Source organism: Cherax quadricarinatus, chromosome 66, assembly GCF_038502225.1.
Source record: "Cherax quadricarinatus isolate ZL_2023a chromosome 66, ASM3850222v1, whole genome shotgun sequence".
Classification (NCBI taxonomy): domain Eukaryota; kingdom Metazoa; phylum Arthropoda; class Malacostraca; order Decapoda; family Parastacidae; genus Cherax; species Cherax quadricarinatus.
The window spans coordinates 5,021,222-5,043,349 of record NC_091357.1 but is presented as its reverse complement, the minus strand read 5'-3'; the positions used below and the strand labels follow the sequence as shown (position 1 = coordinate 5,043,349).

The 22,128-nt window shown below is 40.6% G+C and overlaps 1 protein-coding gene across 1 annotated transcript in view; it reads right to left on the bottom strand.

Moving 5' to 3' along the window:
• The window catches only part of LOC128704206 (uncharacterized), a 354,653-nt gene that overhangs the window by 3,059 nt on the left and 329,466 nt on the right, over positions 1-22,128 (bottom strand). Inside the window, exons 36-39 of the mRNA XM_070099039.1 lie at positions 18,186-18,428; positions 11,682-11,849; positions 6,942-7,055; positions 6,491-6,647 (exon numbers count right to left, since the gene is read on the bottom strand). Of these exons, the coding sequence (XP_069955140.1) occupies positions 6,491-6,647; positions 6,942-7,055; positions 11,682-11,849; positions 18,186-18,428 (682 nt within the window). The remainder of the gene's footprint in view (positions 1-6,490; positions 6,648-6,941; positions 7,056-11,681; positions 11,850-18,185; positions 18,429-22,128) is intronic.

Below are 22,128 nucleotides of genomic sequence, written 5' to 3'. Positions count from 1 at the left end.
ATTAAAGTAAAGGTTGGATGCGAGAAGTGGGTCATAATAAGCGTGTATGCACCTGGAGAAGAAAGGAATGCAGAGGAGAGAGAGAGATTTTGGGAGATGTTAAGTGAATGTATAGGAGCCTTTGAACCAAGTGAGAGAGTATTGTGGTAGGGGACCTGAATGCTAAAGTAGGAGAAACTTTTAGAGAGGGTGTGGTAGGTAAGTTTGGGTGCCAGGTGTAAATGATAATGGGAGCCCTTTGATTGAACTTTGTATAGAAAGGGGTTTAGTTATAGGTAATACATATTTTAAGAAAAAGAGGATAAATAAGTATACAAGATATGATGTAGGGCGAAATGACAGTAGTTTGTTGGATTATGTATTGGTAGATAAAAGACAGTTGAGTAGGCTTCAGGATGTACATGTTTATAGAGGGGCCACAGATATATCAGATCATTTTCTAGTTGTAGCTACACTGAGAGTAAAAGGTAGATGGAATACAAGGAGAATAGAAGCATCAGGGAAGAGAGAGGTGAAGGTTTATAAACTAAAAGAGGAGGCAGTTAGGGTAAGATATAAACAGCTATTGGAGGATAGATGGGCTAATGAGAGCATAGGCAATGGGGTTGAAGAGGTATGGGGTAGGTTTAAAAATGTAGTGTTGGAGTGTTCAGCAGAAGTTTGTGGTTACAGGAAAGTGGGTGCGGGAGGGAAGAGGAGCGATTGGTGGAATGATGATGTAAAGAGAGTAGTAAGGGAGAAAAAGTTAGCATATGAGAAGTTTTTACAAAGTAGAAGTGATGCAAGGAGGGAAGAGTATAAGGAGAAAAAGAGAGAGGGGTTAAGAGAGTGGTGAAGCAATGTAAAAAGAGAGCAAATGAGAGAGTGGGTGAGATGTTATCAACAAATTTTGTTGAAAATATGAAAAAGTTTTGGAGTGAGATTAACAAGTTAAGGAAGCCTAGAGAACAAATGGATTTGTCAGTTAAAAATAGGAGAGGAGAGTTATTAAATGGAGAGTTAGAGGTATTGGGAAGATGGAGGGAATATTTTGAGGAATTGTTAAATGTTGATGAAGATAGGGAAGCTGTGATTTCGTGTATAGGGCAAGGAGGAATAACATCTTGTAGGAGTGAGGAAGAGCCAGTTGTGAGTGTGGGGGAAGTTCGTGAGGCAGTAGGTAAAATGAAAGGGGGTAAGGCAGCCGGGATTGATGGGATAAAGATAGAAATGTTAAAAGCAGGTGGGGATATAGTTTTGGAGTGGTTGGTGCAATTATTTAATAAATGTATGGAAGAGGGTAAGGTACCTAGGGATTGGCAGAGAGCATGCATGGTTCCTTTGTATAAAGGCAAAGGGGACAAAAGAGAGTGCAAAAATTATAGGGGGATAAGTCTGTTGAGTATACCTGGTAAAGTGTATGGTAGAGTTATTATTGAAAGAATTAAAAGTAAGACGGAGAATAGGATAGCAGATGAACAAGGAGGCTTTAGGAAAGGTAGGGGGTGTGTGGACCAGGTGTTTATAGTGAAACATGTAAGTGAACAGTATTTAGATAAGGCTAAAGAGGTCTTTGTGGCATTTATGGATTTGGAAAAGGTGTATGACAGGGTAGATAGGGGGGCAATGTGGCAGATGTTGCAGGTGTATGGTGTAGGAGGTAGGTTACTGAAAGCAGTGAAGAGTTTTTACGAGGATAGTGAGGCACAAGTTAGAGTACATAGGAAAGAGGGAAATTATTTCCCAGTAAAAGTAGGCCTTAGACAAGGATGTGTGATGTCACCGTGGTTGTTTAATATATTTATAGATGGGGTTGTAAGAGAAGAAATGCGAGGGTCTTGACAAGAGGCGTGGAGTTAAAAGATAAAGAATCACACAAAGTGGGAGTTGTCACAGTTGCTCTTTGCTGATGACACTGTGCTCTTGGGAGATTCTGAAGAGAAGTTGCAGAGATTGGTGGATGAATTTGGTAGGGTGTGCAAAAGAAGAAAATTAAAAGTGAATACAGGAAAGAGTAAGGTTATGAGGATAACAAAAATATTAGGTGATGAAAGATTGGATATCAGATTGGATGGAGAGAGTATGGAGGAGGTGAATGTATTCAGATATTTGGGAGTGGACGTGTCAGCGGATGGGTCTATGAAAGATGAGGTGAATCATAGAATTGATGAGGAGAAAAGGGTGAGTGGTGCACTTGGGAGTCTGTGGAGACAAAGAACTTTGTCCTTGGAGGCAAAGAGGGGAATACGTATATGAGAGTATAGTTTTACCAACGCTCTTATATGGGTGTGAAGCGTGGGTGATGAATGTTGCAGCAAGGAGAAGGCTGGAGGCAGTGGAGGTGTCATGTCTGAGGGCAATGTGTGGTGTGAATATAATGCAGAGAATTCGTAGTTTGGAAGTTAGGAGGAGGTGCGGGATTACCAAAACTGTTGTCCAGAGGGCTGAGGTGGTTTGGACATGTAGAGAGAATGGAGCGAAACAGAATGACTACAAGAGTGTATCAGTCTGTAGTGGAAGGAAGGCGGGGCAGGGGTCGGCCTAGGAAAGGTTGGAGGTAGGGGGTAAAGGAGGTTTTGTGTGCGAGGGGCTTGGACTTCCAGCAGGCGTGCGTGAGCCTGTTTGATAGGAGTGAATGGAGACGAATGGTTTTTAATACTTGACGTGCTGTTGGAGTGTGAGCAAAGTAACATTCATGAAGGGGTTCAGGGAAACTGGCAGGCCGGACTTGAGTCCTGGAGATGGGAAGTACAGTGCCTGCACTCTGAAGGAGGGGTGTTAATGTTGCAGTTTAAAAACTGTAGTGTAAAGCACCCTTCTGGCAAGACAGTGATGGAGTGAATGATGGTGAAAGTTTTTCTTTTTCGGGCCACCCTGCCTTGGTGGGAATCAGCCAGTGTGATAATATAAATATATATAATTCTGTGTTGTATTATTACTACAATCAAAATGAAGTACTAAACTCACAAGGGTCATACAGTGCTGCAGGGTCAGATGTGCTAAAGATGAAATATGTGAAGATCGGAGAGCAGCAAGGATTATATGTATGCAAGAGGCAGGGTTAGTAAGGGTAGAGGGGAGAACATATAATCAAATTTGTGTAATAAAGCAGTTGCTGACAAAAAGTCAAAGAGGGAGTCTGCATCAAAGGTGGGGCTGTCAGTGAGGAAGTCAGATAAAGTAAGTGAATTAGGGAGATCACAATGCCAGAGGTAAATTCTGCATGCCTGCTGACAGATATGACAATCTATTAAGAGATGGTGAACTGACAACAATTCTCACACAGCAGTGCCGAGTGTTTCTCCAAGAGATACCAATGAATAAGCTTAGTGTATTGAACACATAGCTGGGATAGTGTAGTTTCCTAAACACTACAGCGATGAGGTGACCACAAACCCAAACAAAGTTTGACAATGTAATTTATGTTGCCAACAGTTGCCAAGTTGTTTAGAGATAACTGCAAAATGATCAGAATATAAAATGAGGTCATGAATAGTCTAGAAATTTAACAGTAGTATAAACTGAGATTGGGGAGCCATACAAACAGTAGGGTACATGATGACTGGGTGCCTCATACACATTTGGCAATATAAAGCCTGACACCATGAGAAGTGATCTAGTTGATTGCACAGTCTATAATGTGCTGAAGAATGGGCATAAAATGTTCCACAGGGATCACAATCATCTACAAATGAGGACAACCAGACACCTGTGTGAAGGACTGAGAGGAGTTTATTATTATTTTTTTTTTTTTATCACGATGGCCGATTCCCACCAAGGCAGGGTGGCCCAAAAAAGAAAAACTTTCACCATCATTCACTCCATCACTGTCTTGCCAGAAGGGTGCTTTACACTACAGTTTTTAAACTGCAACATTAACACCCGTCCTTCAGAGTGCGGGCACTGTACTTCCCATCTCCAGGACTCAAGTCTGGCCTGCCGGTTTCCCTGAATCCCTTCATAAATGTTACTTTGCTCACACTCCAACAGCACGTCAAGTATTAAAAACCATTTGTCTCCATTCTCTCCTATCAAACACGCTCACGCATGCCTGCTGGAAGTCCAAGCCCCTCGCACACAAAACCTCCTTTACCCCCTCCCTCCAACCTTTCCTAGGCCAACCCCTACCCCCCCTTCCTTCCACTACAGACTGATACACTCTTGAAGTCATTCTGTTTCACTCCATTCTCTCTACATGTCCGAACCACCTCAACAACCCTTCCTCAGCCCTCTGGACAACAGTTTTGGTAATCCCGCACCTCCTCCTAACTTCCAAACTACGAATTCTCTGCATTATATTCACACCACACATTGCCCTTGGACATGACATCTCCACTGCCTCCAGCCTTCTCCTTGCTGCAACATTCATCACCCATGCTTCACACCCATATAAGAGCATTAGTAAAACTATACTCTCATACATTCCCCTCTTTGCCTCCAAGGACAAAGTTCTTTGTCTCCACAGACTCCTAAGTGCACCACTCACCCTTTACCCCTCATCAATTCTATGATTCACCTCATCTTTCATAGACCCATCCGCTGACATGTCCACTCCCAAATATCTGAATACATTCACCTCCTCCATACTCTCTCCCTCCAATCTGATATCCAATCTTTCATCACCTAATCTTTTTGTTATCCTCATTACCTTACTCTTTCCTGTATTCACTTTTAATTTTCTTCTTTTGCACACCCTACCAAATTCATCCACCAATCTCTGCAACTTCTCTTCAGAATCTCCCAAGAGCACAGTGTCATCAGCAAAGAGCAACTGTGACAACTCCCACGTTATGTGTGATTCTTTATCTTTTAACTCCACGCCTCTTGCCAAAACCCTCGCATTTACTTCTCTTACAACCCCATCTATAAATATATTAAACAACCACGGTGACATCACACATCCTTGTCTAAGGCCTACTTTTACTGGGAAATAATTTCCCTCTTTCCTACATACTCTAACTTGAGCCTCACTATCCTCGTAAAAACTCTTCACTGCTTTCAGTAGCCTACCTCCTACACCATACACCTGCAGCATCAGGAGTTTATTACTATCAGGAATATAGCATACCAAGAACACACCCATGTGGTATGCTTCAGTCTTTACAAAATCTGGAGAAAGGTGATCATTTACTTCACCTCTGAAGTGTCTTTTTTGACAGTAGTAAAGCAAAAAAAAGGAAGTCTGCCTCGAATGCCTTGGGCATGCACCTGCGAGGAAATATTGTAATGCTAGGTAGTATCTTTATTTTTTTCCAGGCTAGAAAAGATGGTAACTGAAAGGTCTCTGCAAAAGCATTGTGAAGGAATGTATTGAGTTGGAGAAGTGGGGGGTCAACAGTTGAGCACCCTTTTCAGAAAATGGATTAATGGGAAGATGCATTTCAGTTTTTTAAATGCTAAGAATAAGATGCTTATTGACAAGTGTTCTAGCAACTTTCAAAAAGTGCTGGTATGAGCTACAGGTCTATAATAGAAAGAATCATTTCAATGGTACCTGATCTGTTAAACTAGAACTATTTCAATTTTGGCTCAAAGGAAAAAGTGCCTTAAACCCTACCTGTAGTCACCGTGGGGCCAGTGCTAACCTCTCTATGGTGTATATATATACCTAGTTGGATGAATCATATTGTAGTCACCTAGCCAAGTGGCTTATGCACTGTCCTGGAGTTTTAGGACTCACTCACCACGAGTTCAATCCCTGCCCATGGTATGGCTTGGTCAAACAGTTGTAGGACACAGGCAAGTGTTGTGGTATGTGTTTAAGTACACTAATATGTGTCATCAGGTCTGGCTGCTGTAGATTATCAGTCAGTGTTGATGCCAGTTCTCGAAAAGTGAACAGAATGTCAAGCCCTGTAGGTGTGAAGGGGAGTGCTTGCACTCTAAAGGAAGGGTAGGGATGTTGCAATCAGAGGAAAATCTGAATTGTGATGCTATCACACTTTTGGCAAGACAGCAATTGAATGAATGATGGTGAATGTTTTCTTTGGGTCACCCTGCCTTGGCAAGAGATAGCTGTTGAGCTAATAAAAGTAAACAGTATATTCAAGGATATTTACTTTACCTTATAATGCAGCACAGTAACCAGTTTTTTTCTGCATTCATACTTCAGTATCAGAAGTTATTAACACACACTGCAAATTTTTTTTGTCACAAGTGCAGCAAAATATGATGAATAAAATGGTATTTTCAATTTAACAGGAGACAACCCATTTAACTAGGTAACCAATGATCCTTAACCTAACCTTGTCAAACCCTGTGTAAAAAAAAAAAAAAGTTGGAGGGCTTCCATGTCTAACTACTAATGTATTCAATGGCCTATGATTTTTATATAAATGTACAGATTAATACTCAGTCTTTATTGGAAATAGAATCGTAACCATAAGCCAGCAGAAGACCTGTCAGATGACCACAAGCTCCAGCTGCAGGTCATCGTATGACTAAGACCTGCATTGGGAAACACCTGTCCTGTTTCCTGACATTATACCATCATTCTTTATTAATTACATACCTCCTGCAGCAAAGACTTTGTCAACACTCGTAGAATATTTGTTTTCTGGTGTAGAAATGTTGGAGCGAGGATCTTGTTCCATCTCTAGCTCATTAATAATGTAACGTTCAGGTCCCAAGAAACCCATTGCCAATAGTACCAGGTCAGCCTTGTAAATCTGTAAATCATTGAAACAAAATAATGACAATATTAAGGTAAAAAAAATTTCTTGTAATTCTTTACACTTCATGAAAAAGCTAGTAGTAAAATAATAGGCATTAATCATCTGGATCCTAACCCCTTCCCTCCCTTCCTCTGAATTCTTATATGATCCTTGGTTGAGAATTATTAACACAGGGTTGAGGGTTAGATATCCATATATACGTATCTATATAGTACTGTACATCACCACTAATCTGAAAATACCTAGTAAAAAACAGGTTTACCCCCAAGTGTCAAATTATCATTTTACCTTCTCAGATCCCTCAACTTCATCCATCTTCCATCTGCCATTCGCATCCTTTGTCCATTCTACCTTCACAGTACGCACACCTGCAACTTTCCCGGTCCCATCATCAAGGAACTCCTGTAAAGAAAAGATGACAAGAGCTGAACATACTCTGCATAATGATGTAACTACACTATTATAATGTACCTCTCAAAAATTATAATACAACATTCATATTTGTTCTACAGTACACACATGCATAATTAGAATGGCTAAATTTCCTTGTAGTAACTGACATTTACAAAGCACTGATCCAGTATATCACTATGCACTCGGCCATAAAAAATATATACAGCCTTTCCTCACTTAACGACGGAGTTCTGCTTCTAAGATCATGTCGGTAAACGAATTCGTTGCTAAGTAAGGAGCATATTATAATGGTAGTGGGTTTGAGTCAACCATCTGTCTTTGTTTTAATGTCACCTTTGCACTACTTATAACATTTCTAGTATATGTATACATATTTTTAAATGTTTATACAGTAGTGTGCTGTATATTGTAATAAGCAGAATAGAGGAAATCAGCTCTAATATACATTATTTAGGTACGCATACTGGTCAAGAATTTTTTTTTAACAAGTCGGCTGTCTTCCACCAAGGCAGGGTGACCCAAAAAGAAAATCCCCAAAAACAAAATACTTTCATCATTCAACACTTTCACCTCACTCACACATAATCACTGTTTTTGCAGAGGTACTCAGAATACAACAGTTTAGAAGTATATACATATAAAGATACACAACATATCCCTCCAAACTGCCAATATCCCAAACCCCTCCTTTAAAGTGCGGGCATTGTACTTCCCATTTCCAGGACTCAAGTCTGGCGATATAAAACTAACCGGTTTCCCTGAATCTCTTCAGTAAATATTACCCTACTAACACTCCAGCAGCTCGTCAGGTCCCAAATACCATTCGCCTCCATTCACTCCGCCCAGGGAGGTACTACTGAGTAAAATGAGTAAAATGAAAACCTATAATTGTTTTACATGATGGTAGGATTGCTGGTGTCCTTTTTTCTGTCTCATAAACATGCAAGATTTCAGGTACGTCTTGCTACTTCTACTTACACTTACTGTCAGTCCCTATTGCTCACATAATAAATCTATCCATCACCACTAATACCGCACTGGATGGGTTCAAGGAGGCCAGAGTTACTCCTATCTTCAAGAAAAATAGCAGGTCTGATGTAAGCAACTACAGGTCTGTTAGTATACTCAGTATAATATCCAAAATTCTAGAGAGGGCGGTGTACTCTCAAGTAGTTAAGTACCTTAATGACAACAACATTTTCCATAACTATCAATTGGGCTTTAGAAGATCTAGGTCACACTACACATACATATACAAACATATTTATACACACCCCTCTGGGTTTTCTGCTATTTTCTTTCTAGTTCTTGTTCTTGTTAATTTCCTCTCATCTCCATGGGGAAGTGGAACAGAATTCTTTCTCCGAAAGCCATGCGTGTTGTAAGAGACGACTAATAGGTGGCCCGGTGGCCTGGTGGCTAAAGCTCCCGCTTCACACACGGAGGGCCCGGGTTCGATTCCCGGCGGGTGGAAACATTTTGACACGTTTCCTTACACCTGTTGTCCTGTTCACCTAGCAGCAAATAGGTACCTGGGTGTTAGTCGACTGGTGTGGGTCGCATCCTGGGGGACAAGATTAAGGACCCCAATGGAAATAAGACAGACACTCCTCGATGACGCACTGACTTTCTTGGGTTATCCTGGGTGGCTAACCCTCCGGGGTTAAAAATCCGAACGAAATCTTATCTTATCTTAAAATGCCGGGGGCAAGGGGCTAGTAACCCCTTCTCTTGTATAAATTGTCTCGGTAGGATACGGCCGGTTTGTTGAAAGAAGATCCACACACACAACAACACACGCAACAACATACAATCACACACACAATAACACACACAATAACACACACACAATAACACACACACAATAACACACACACAATAACACACACACAATAACACACACAATAACACACACACAATAACACACACACAATAACACACACACAATAACACACACACAATAACACACACAATAACACACACAATAACACACACACACAATAACACACACACACAATAACACACACACACAATAACACACACACACAATAACACACACACACAATAACACACACACACAATAACACACACACACAATAACACACACACACAATAACACACACACACACACACACACACAAAAACACACACACACATTAACACACACACACACATTAACACACACACACATTAACACACACACACACATTAACACACACACACACATTAACACACACACACACATTAACACACACACACACACAATAACACACACACACACACACACAATAACACACACACACACACAATAACACACACAATAACACACACACACACAATAACACACACACACACAATAACACACACACACAATAACACACACACACACAATAACACACACACACATTAACACACACACACATTAACACACACACACATTAACACACACACACATTAACACACACACACATTAACACACACACACATTAACACACACACACATTAACACACACACACATTAACACACACACACATTAACACACACACACATTAACACACACACACACATTAACACACACACACACATTAACACACACACATTAACACACACATACGACATACAAGATACTGCAGGGAATAGACAAGGTGGACAGAGATAGGATGTTCCAGAGAGGGGACACAGGGACAAGGGGTCACAACTGGAAGCTGAAGACTCAGACGAGTCACAGGGACGTTAGGAAGTATTTCTTCAGTCAGAGTTGTCAGCAAGTGGAATAGCCTAGCAAGTGAAGTAGTGGAGGCAGGAACCATACATAGTTTTAAGAAGAGGTATGACAAAGCTCAGGAAGCAGAGAGAGAGAGGATCCAGTAGTGATCAGTGAAGAGGTGGGGCCAGGAGCCGAGTCTCGACCCCTGCAACCACAATTAGGCGAGTGTACACACACACATTAACACACACACACAAATTAACACACCACACACACACAATAACACACAAATCGGATGAGGATCAGGCAGGACTACAAAGAGACCTGGACAGGCTACAAGCCTGGTCCAGCAACTGGCTCCTTGAATTTAACCCTGCCTGCCAAATGCAAAGTCATGAAGATTGGGGAAGGGCAAAGAAGACCGCAGACACAATATAGTTTAGATGGCCAAAGACTGCAAACCTCACTCAAGGAAAAAGATCTGGGGGCGAGTATAACACCAAGAATATCTCCTGAGGCGCACATCAATCAGATAACTGCTGCAGCATACGGGCGCCTGGCAAACCTACTGATAGCGTTCCGATACCTCAGTAAGGATTCTTTTAAGACTCTATACCATTTACGTCAGGCCCATACTGGAGTATGCAGCTCCAGTTTGGTATCCACACCTAGTCAAGCACGTCAAGAAATTAGAGAAAATGCAAAGGTTTGCAACAAGACTAGTCCTATGAAGAAAGGTTGAGGGAAATCGGCCTGACGACACTGGAGGACAGGAGGGTCAGGGGAGACATGATACCGACATATAAAATACTGCACGGAATAGACAAGGTGGACAAAGACGGGATGTTCCAGAGAAGGGACACAGACACAAGAGGTCACAATTGGAAGTTGAAGATTCAGATGAATCAAAGGGATGTTAGGAAGTATTTCTTCAGTCATAGAGTAGTCAGGCCGTGGAATAGCCTATAAAGTGACGTAGTGGAGGCGGGAACCATACATAGTTTTAAGGCAAAGTATGATAGAGCTCATGGGGCAGGGAGAGAGAGGACCTAGTAGCAATCAGCGAAGAGGCGGGGCCAGGAGCTGTTACTCGACCCCTGCAACCACAAATAGGCGAGTACAAATAGGTGAGTACACACAAAGTGACTTATTTCCAGCACCTAGCTTGGGCTTGCCACATATGATTTTTGGTTAATATTTTTTTTTTCTCAGTTGTTTGTTGGGCTATCTTATTGAAACTTGGACAATGTATGATGGAAAGATGCTTCTTAATGTACACCAAAAATGAAAGAAAGAAAAAAAAAAAAGGACGATAAATAAGGGAGTTCACTTCTCAGCCAATAGCTGCCTCTTTGCGGTATATTTTCGTATGGTTTTTATGGTTGTATTCTCGTTTTTTTTTCTCTCATTTGATAGAATGGAAGACTTATTACAGAAATAGATATGATTTTAATGGGTTTCACGATGAAAAGTACCTTGAAACTGAGCTCAAAGTAGCGGAAATGTTCAATTTTTGCTGTTGTTCAATGAACTTTGTGCAAGTCAAGTTGGTTAATTTTATCAAGTGTACAGTGGTACCTCGGGATATAAATTTAATTCGTTCAGGATACGAATTTAATTCGTATTTGTTCCTATAAGGAATTATGTAAATTAGATTAATCCATTTCAGACCCCCAAACATACACTTACAAAAGCACTTACATAAATACACACTTACATAATTTTTCATGTTTTGAGCTGTTTGTATCCCGAGGTACCACCGTATTCTAACCTAATCTGGCAAACTCAGTAATCCAGCACAGTACAGGTCCCAATGATGCAGGATTTGTGATGGAGGAGCTGTATGCATTTGGAATTATAACTCCTCATTCTTTCCTTTCATATACTTTCAGGATTTTCGACAAACCTTTGTAAGTACGCTGTATTCTCTAGGGTCACGTCCAAACTTCATCTTCACTTCTTCATGTCCATAGTCCACCTTGAATACCCTGGGAAACGTTGGCCATGGATTGTCACGTCCACGGGAAGGTGGCGGCTGTGGCAGGATCTCAAATGTTGTAATTGACTTAGCTCCCTGAAACATGTAATTAATATCATTTTGTTGGGAAATGGCTGATGTATTAATAATAATAATAAACTTAAAAACTGGATTTTATTTTGGTCATTCCTGGACCACTGATGAAGAATTTAAATATTGTCCATTCTCTATTTCTAACCTGTGGGGTAGTTTTAGTGTTGTAGTCACAGTATTTTAACTTATTCCTGAAGTTTCATAAATTTTCAGTGATATTTCAGCACTATAGTGGGCTATATGTGGGAGGTTATTTTTTTTTTTAGCCAAATAAAAAGAAAAGTCCCTCATACAATAAAATCAAGGTTATTCCTTGCACGATGTTTCTGTAAGAATTAGAAAAAAAGATAAAATTGTCTGGTATGCTTTGTTTTTGGAGTGGGAGGGAATAACCCATCATTCTATTTCAAGACTCACAAAACCATATCAACGAGATTGCAAACAAATCATGAAATGGGTGGCGCTTAAAAATCATGTCAAGCGAGTCCTAAAACTTGCAGACCTGAGAGTTTTAGGACTTGCTTGCCGTGAGTTTAAGACTCGCCTGTTCCATGATTCTACTGCATACTTAGATTTAAGCTGGGAAGAACAATAATGATAAAATGTGAAACGTGTTAGCTCTTCACAAGACATAACTGACTCAAGCATGCTTCAGCTATTTTGCATAGTTATATAAAATTTAGAGACATCCACCATTGAATATATCACTATTTTGAATTTGTTTACTCAATTTTATTAGTTATCTGAGGATAGATTATAGGTGTGCTGATGTTGTAGACAATCTTGTGTCACTGACTGCCTTAATCACAGGTTTCATGGGTACTTGTGTGTCTGGGGAAAACACTGTTTTGTAGTCTTTATTAGTCTTGCAATAAATTTAAATAATGCAACTATTAATTACAAAGTACACCTACCATCCGACTTACGACCTGCTCGACATACGTCCGCTCGACATACGTCCACTCGACTTACGATTGTGCATCTGGCAGCTGGGCTGGGCTGGCTGATGCACACCACTGTACAATATTTGACAATACTCACGGCGGCAATGCGTCATGCAGGCAGCATCAATTTGAGTTATCCTGCCCTATCAGCAGCATCATACTGTATTAACTGTACTAACTGGACAGTAAATTTCACCATGGCCCCTAAGATGAAGTCTGAATCTTGCACTGGAGATTGTGGCAAGAAAGGCTCTTACTCTCGAACTCTCTATTTGTTTTCACTGTTGCACATAAACCTGTCTGTATCTGTCTGCCTGTATATCTGTGTGTGTCTGTTTATCTGTCTATCTACCTGTGTGTCTGTTTTTCTGTCTACCTGTGTGTCTACCTGTGTGTCTGTCTTTCTGTCTACTTGTGTGTGTCTGTATTTGTCTACCTGTGTGTCTGTCTACTTGTCTGTTTCTGTCTACCTTTGTGTCTTTCTGTCTACCCATGTCTGTCTTTCTGTCTGCTTGCCTGTCTCAGAGCCACTCATTAAGAGTGTAATTGGTCTTGAAGATGCCATATTAATAATGATAACACAATAATATTCACTGAGGTGCATTAAATGTGTTTAAAATGTTGATATAGACATTTTGCTTAATCCATCTATGATTTCTTTTTCAAAATTATATAATAAACATGCTACATAACATATAAACATATAAATTAACAAATATGAGATGTTTTTCTGGTCGGCTTGACAGAGTGAACAGAAACCACTCGTGTCCGGGCTGGTAACAACGTTTGTTTACGTAACTCACCAACCTTCTACACTCTCATTCGTTTATTCATTTAATCTTGTTTACTCACCTCTCACTCTACATTAAGACTACAGCTATTTTAAGGTAAGTAATGAGTGGACACGATTATATTATAGTTTAATAATAATATTATTAATATTAGTACATATGTATTATTGTAATAATAATAATAATAATAATAATTATTATTATTATTAATTTAGGGCACTGGAGCACAGATCCACTGTATAGCAATTTGTCTAGATTTTTTGGGTTATCCTAGGTAATTTATACTATGTATGATAACTTCACTTACGTGTACCTGTGAGAGAGAGAGAGAGATACAGAGAGAGAGAGAGATACAGAGAGAGAGAGAGATACAGAGAGAGAGAGATACAGAGAGAGAGAGATACAGAGAGAGAGATATACAGAGAGAGAGATAAGGAGAGAGAGAGATACAGAGAGATACAGAGAGAGAGAGATAGAGAGATACAGAGAGAGATATATACAGAGATACAGAGAGAGAGAGAGAGAGATACAGAGAGAGAGATACAGAGAGAGATACAGAGAGAGAGATACAGAGAGAGAGATACAGAGAGAGAGATACAGAGAGAGAGATACAGAGAGAGAGATACAGAGATAGAGATACAGAGATAGAGATACAGAGAGAGAGATACAGAGAGAGAGATACAGAGAGAGAGATACAGAGAGAGAGATACAGAGAGAGAGATACAGAGAGAGAGATACAGAGAGAGAGATACAGAGAGAGAGATACAGAGAGAGAGAGAGAGAGATACAGAGAGATACAGAGAGATACAGAGAGATAGAGAGAGAGAGAGAGAGATATACAGAGAGAGAGAGAGAGAGATAGAGAGAGAGATATAGAGAGATACAGAGAGAGAGATACAGAGAGATACAGAGAGATACAGAGAGAGATACAGAGAGATATATACAGAGAGATATATACAGAGAGAGAGAGAGAGATACAGAGAGATACAGAGAGAGAGAGATAGAGAGATACAGAGAGAGATATATACAGAGATACAGAGAGAGAGAGAGAGAGATACAGAGAGAGAGATACAGAGAGAGATACAGAGAGAGAGATACAGAGAGAGAGATACAGAGAGAGAGATACAGAGAGAGAGATACAGAGAGAGAGATACAGAGATAGAGATACAGAGATAGAGATACAGAGAGAGAGATACAGAGAGAGAGATACAGAGAGAGAGATACAGAGAGAGAGATACAGAGAGAGAGATACAGAGAGAGAGATACAGAGAGAGAGATACAGAGAGAGAGATACAGAGAGAGAGATACAGAGAGAGAGAGAGAGAGATACAGAGAGATACAGAGAGAGAGAGATACAGAGAGAGAGAGAGATACAGAGAGAGATATATACAGAGATACAGATAGAGAGAGAGAGAGAGAGAGAGAGAGAGAGAGAGAGAGAGAGAGAGAGAGAGAGAGAGAGAGAGATACAGAGAGAGATACAGAGAGAGAGATACAGAGATAGAGATACAGAGATAGAGATACAGAGATAGAGATACAGAGATAGAGATACAGAGAGAGAGATACAGAGAGAGAGATACAGAGAGAGAGATACAGAGAGAGAGATACAGAGAGAGAGATACAGAGAGAGATACAGAGAGAGATACAGAGAGATACAGAGAGAGATACAGAGAGAGAGAGATACAGAGAGAGAGAGAGATACAGAGAGAGAGAGAGAGATACAGAGAGAGAGAGAGAGATACAGAGAGAGAGAGAGATACAGAGAGATATACAGAGAGAAATACAGAGAGAGATTGGGGTGAAATTTGACTCCAAACTAACCATGAAGAACCATGTTGTAAATCTTGCAAACAAGGCAGCCAGGAAGCTTACAGCACTTCGCCGTATCTCGCATCTGCTTGACAGTAGGGGATGCAAGATTCTGTACGAGGCACAAGTACGCTCACACCTTGAGTATGCTCCACTTTCTTGGTTTGCCTGCCCCCCCCCCCCTCATCTGCAACTGCTTGACAGAGTAGAGAACAGAGCAAGACATCTCATCTCTCGCCTGGACCCATCCAGGATAGATCTGTCATTTCAGCAGAGCCTTCAACATAGGAGGGATGTGGGTGGCCTTACTGTTATGTACAAGACCAATATTGTCAAAGTACCACACTTGGATCCACTTCGAGGACAGCGTGAAACAAGCTTTTATGCCACAAGACGGGCAGAAAGCAGCAACTTCACTCTGGCTGTACCCTTCTCCAGAACTTCACTCCATCTGAGATCCTATATACCCAGGATGACTCGAGTATGGAACACATTCATACAGCATAATGATGTCAACGAGATAAAGTCAGTTGATCAAATGAAAATGCTGGCCCACAGATGATTCCAACTTCATCCTGTTCCCTACTTGTATGTCTCATAACAATAAAAATGCTTTCAAATGAGCTGATGTAGGTAACAGCTCTTAGCTTGCCAATAAAGTTAGGAATCCTTAACCTGTAAATAGCTTGTCAATTAAGCTAGGGATCCTTAACCTTGTCAAACCCTGTGTACAAAAAAAAGAGAGATACAGAGAGATACAGGGAGAGAGAGAGATACAGGGAGAGAGAGAGATACAGGGAGAGAGAGAGATACAGGGAGAGAGAGAGATACAGGGAGAGAGATACAGGGAGAGAGAGATACAGAGAGAGAGATACAGAGAGAGAGATATACAGAGAGAGATAAGGAGAGAGAGAGACAGCCACATTCAGTCAGCCAACCACCCACCCGGCCAGCTACATATTACACATGTTCCAGAGTTGTTTCTCTTTACTTAGGGTATAGGTTATACTACATTCTGGCAGGATGACACTATCAGTGGTATTCTCCCATTCACTGTCTCGACAATACATAAAGATAACAATAACGTATGATACTGTACGCTATGTAAAATTTACAATACAGTTCACTATCATTTTTTTTTTTTTCAACAAGTCGGTCGTCTCCCACCGAGGCAGGGTGATCCAAAAAAAAAAAAAAAGAAAGAAAATCCCCAAAAAGAAAATACTTTCATCATCATTCAACACTTTCACCACACTCACACATTATCACTGCTTTTGCAGAGGTGCTCAGGATACAACAGTTTAGAAGCATATACGTATAAAGATACACAACATATCCCTCCTAACTGCCAATACCATGTATACATTATATACAGTACATAAATAATTAAAATATAACAATAGAAGTAAATTGTGGTAAAAAGAATGAAATAATAATTGTACATTACAGTACTATGTAGGTAGTTTATATAGGAAAAGTTTGACATTATGTCCTACCCAGTATGTCGGCAATTTTCAAAGGTTCGACTTAGGTCCATTTTGACTTACGACCGGTTGGTCGGAACCAAGCTTGGTCGTAAGTCTGATGGTAGGTGTACATACAAGCCTCATAAAATAGTCTTTCCAACGAGATCTGTTTTATTTCTTTATCAACAGCAAGGACTTCAATATAGCCCCACTGATAAAATACTTATTTATATAAAGCCAAATTATTTTGAGAATGTACCCTAGTATACAAAAGGGCAAGTATACGCGGACTGCCAGCTTTTCCTCTTCATTCAAGCTTCCCCTTCAATGCTTTAAAAAAAGAAAAAATGTGAAACTTTTCATACTTACTATAACTAATTTCATCATATCTGAGAAGGATGGCATAGGTAAAACTAGTTTACAAGAAATACGTATAACAGTCACCAGTAGCACAGCCATGATTTCATTTGGGAAGGAAGAAGGGTATACTTAAGAAGGATTTCATTCTGGGGAACAGGGGTTGGGAGAGCCTGAAGCCAGGATTTCTTTCAGGGAGTCAGGAGGAGGGGAAGGATATCTATTAGTGCATGTGCAATTTCTTAAACTATCGTGCTGCTGTGGTCTTTGGGAAAAGGCTTATGGACCCCCCTCCCCTATAGCACCACTGAATGTGACAAAATTTGTGGGGAACCACTAAAGCCTTCAGGGGACAGGAAGTAGGTGCCTCTTCCTTACAATGAGAAATGATAATGTGCAACAAAATGAGCAACATTATCAGCAAGTATAAACAAGGAAGAAAATAGATGAGAGATGCCAATGAAAACAAGCAATACTAAAATGGAGGAAACAATATGCATCACTATTATATTCCTGGGAAATAAGCTATAGCCAGAGGGGGTCATCATGTACCTGAGAAATGAAGATAATCAGCTGAGAGCCAAGGAAGGGAAACCATTGCTTTAATACATAAGGCTTTGACCTTGTGTGTTAAGTAACATTTCCCACCAGTCTCAAGACACTATTGAACACAGTGCAATGTGGAAATGAAGCATAATGCTGACCTTTTACTGCAATGTGTATGCAATGAAATAAACACGAAGGGGCAATGTACACGTTGGTCTGCTGTGGCCAATCCATCTACAACGAAATGACCAATTTCTTTGAAGTGGATCACAGTGTGAGGGAGGGGAGAAAAGATTGTTTCCTTCCTCTGCAATGCATTTATGTATTTAACAATACTTCCTCTTATTAACTAATGTGACACTTAAGAATTTAGAGCCCATAAATTTGCCATAATCCATCTTTTATTTCACTTGTTACTGCACTAACCTGCCTCAGAGAAGTGCCAATACAGTCACAGCCTGTGTCACCTCCACCAATTACAATGACATCTTTGTCCTTGGCACTGATGACAGTGTGGTCATTACTGTTGCCCATCTGCTTCTTCTGCCAGGTCTCGAGGAATGCCATGGCAAAGTGTATGCCTTCTAGCTGACGGTTGGCAATTGGCAGATCGCGAGGCCAGGTCGCTCCCAAACACAGTAGCAATGCATCAAACTCTTCTTGTAGATCCTATGAAAAATAAGTTTTTAACATTTACTAGAAAAATCTGTCTTTGAAGATTCAACTATACAATGTCAAATGATTCCCTTTTTTAAGTTTCAGTACTACACTGTACTGCCACTTCTGCAAAAATTCCATCCACTAATAAATTATAGGCTTAATATTTTTCCTTTAGATACACTACAGCAAGATTGACGTACTACCAAGAAATATATTCACACACCACCTATTTCATATTTACTTACCTCCTCTCAAGCTCCATCTTTAAAAAAAATTAAATCCTGTATGCAAAATGTTTCATTATGTTTTGACAATATGCTCTGATCAGGCAGAATTTCCACATTTTCATAGACAAATTTTTACAATCTTATTTTTATTATTTCTGTAAATGTACCTTAGTCATAACCCCTAATTACAGTGTAAGACAGAAGTGTATTTCCAATCTCATGTTTGGTCAAACATTCACTGAGACTGTTATCTTAAAGATTTTCTAGTTTCTAACTATCTATTCATATACTGTATCTCCTTGATGAATATTTAATATTTGTACCTAATTCTTAAATTGATGATGATGATAGTTGCATTGTACTACACAAATGGCTATGCTAGTCAGCTTCTAGTACATGACTATGGTAGAGCACAGCAACATGGCAATAACAGTTTCCTTCAATAACAAACAGGGCTACAATACAGGTGATTAATAGGAAGATTATAACAGTTGTTCTTCAGATTTTACAGGGAAAGTTAGACTTAAGTGCTATATCTAAAAGGGTCTTCCAATTGTGTGTGTAAGAGAAGGCAACTATCAAAAACATGCAATAAGAAGGCTACTACCACAAACATGCATGTTAAGGTGACTACCATAGCCATGTGTCTTGTGGAATGTATCTATCATAGCCAAGTGCACTGCTGCAACACTTAACCCTGTCAGTGTTGGTTCTGTTATATCATGACTTTGAAGCCAGTGTCAGTCCTGTAGTAAGATGCCACGAGCTCGGCTCACTCATAAGCTGTGAGCGGTAAATTTGGGTCTAGATGAGATAATGAGTCCATGCATTAAGTGTGCACCATTTAAAAAAAATCCTGGAGCACACAGTACACGAGGAAAAAAAATGGCAACAGTGTTTTTCGTTTAAAACAGTGACTTTGTGGCATATTATCATAAGGTTTTTATGGTTGTATTTTCTTGGTATCATTTGACAGACTGGAAGATATATTACAGAAACAGAGATTGGTTTGATGGGTTTCGGGACTGAAATTGTGCTCAATGTGGCGGAAATGTTTGATTTCTGCCGATGTTGAAGAGTAAATAAACATCACTACTCCAATACATGTCAACTACTAAGTCTAATATGCATTCACAAATGCACTGATGTCATTTGTATAATTACAATAATGCAATAGTCTGCAAAACATTAAATCTATTTTTTGAGAATAAAATTTCAAAATAGAAATTATAAATAGAAGGGCCTGAAGACATGACTAGTGAACAGAGAAAACATTATTTGAATGCCAGGAATGTCTGCATTGTTTATTCTAGACCCCATTTTGAAGTTGGTCTTTCTTAAATTTTGTGTGGAACTGGCCAAATTACCTATGTCTGATCACTTGTTGAACCCTTTGAGGGTCGGTCACGTACTAGCATCTGGTGCTTTATAACAACGTGACTAGTACAATGCAACATAGTGATTTGTGTAACATCTTCCTTTAGTGGAAAAGTGGATAGCATAAACAGTGTTTATTAGTGATAGTGAGAAGGCAACACTTCCAGCTCGTCGGCCCACTGCCGCCCTTACTACCAACCCTGCTATAAACACCCCCACCCACGATACCACAACCCACCCTCTCTCTCCTGTGAACTTCATTGCAAACCTACAAGCCTCCTCTGGGATGACTTCACACCGCAAAATAGCGAGAATATCTACGCTATCTGGCTATTGTCCCAGTAGTTACTGCAGTGTTTGTGGGTAAACCACAAGGGACAAAATTCTTCTTAGATGTAAGGAACCTACTTGTTCCAACTGCCACACAGATTGCATTCCAGAAGAAGAATTTTGTTGCAGCCAGGTTGAAAATTTCAGAAAATTGAAGGATATCCATAATCCTGTGGTATATGTGGATACAAGCCTGGAGCTACAGGAGGAAGGTTCAGAAGTCCTACCTCAGGGACTCCTGTCCAAAGATCAAGACTGCCCTCTTGGGCTGTGTTGTAAAGTTGCAGCTAAGATAATCCATCACAGGGAAGCACTTCATGAGCTCCTCAAATCATTAGATAACCTCCAAGCTATTGTAGAAGGTCAGTGCAAGCCTACGTCAAGTGACGTAAGCTGCTCAGCTGATGGCGACACTATTGACAAAGACCGGAAGTCCCACACTGAGCTTAACTCAGGGGTAAATAACTGGTGGAATTCTGTCATCGCTAAGGTTACACAGACTGACAGAGTTCAAAACACTACCTTTGGGAATTCTAACACAATTCCTCTGACCACCACAGAGGGAACAAATCCTCTTTCCAGCAACGAGGGAAGCCTTGGATCTGTTAATTCTCCTACACCTGACATCTCTGCTTCAGCCACTGCCAGTCCACTTGACAGTGCACATACCATCTCTGATCCTACACCTGTCAGCACACCTGCCGACACTATCCCAGAATCTGGTAACAGTGCTTCATCAGCAAGTTCTGAGCCAGGAGTTTCTCCACCAGAGATTGGTGCAGTTAATGCCAGATCACTCACTACTGGGTCAAGGGAGGAGCCAGAGATATGAGTAGGGAAATCAACAAAGTTTCTCATGTCAAACACTGCAAGAAGGTCATCAAAGTCCCTCTGTATAAGGTGCTGGTTGAGGTCACCAACAATTATAATATGTTGACAGTTGTGTTGCAGCAGAAGGGAGTCAATATTTTCCATTAGGAAGTTGATAGGGTCTGCATGTTACCACTGAGGTCTGTACATTGCACATGCTAGTACAGAGGTACTAGTGTTTATACAGAGCTTGAAGAACATCATTTCAAGATGTGTAGGGGTGGCAACATCAATGTGCTGGGCATGAACACTTCTAGAGAAGCACACAGCAACACCTCCTCCTTGCCCTTGCCTGTCTCTTCTCATCCATGAGGTGTAGCCAGCAATTCTTGCAAAATTTTCTGGAGTCCTGTCATCCAAAAATGTTTCAACGACAGCTATCATGTCGGGACGTCGAGTGTTCACAAAATTATGTGTGAGCTCTCCAACATTAGTAATGAAACCTCTAATGTTGGCCGACAGGATGCTGATAGACTGGCTCCTCATAATGAAGTGGTTAGCTTGAGGTGGTGGGTGTGTAGGGAATGTAAGGTGCCTGCCCTTGAGAGAGGTAGGGTACTGAGGCAGCTGCAGGGATGTAGGTCTGTGGTCTTGTATAAGGCACAATACCAGCTGCTGGGCTGGGATAGGAGTAGCTAAGTGGGTGACGTGTGAGTTTGTTCACCAATTCCTGCTGGTTTGTTCTGAGAACAGGTCTCTAAACAGGTGGCCCTGTCTGTCAAGTTCCTTTTTCTTCCGACACTGGTCCTCCTGATGTCCTTTCTTGTAGCAGTAATTACACCTGATATCTCACAGGCAGTTGTTGGCAGTGTGCCCCTTTCGGTGACAGCGAGAGCACAGCCTAGGTGCCTGGGAGGGTGGACTAGGATTTGTTGCACATCCTGTGTTTTGCAGATTTGTCCTCA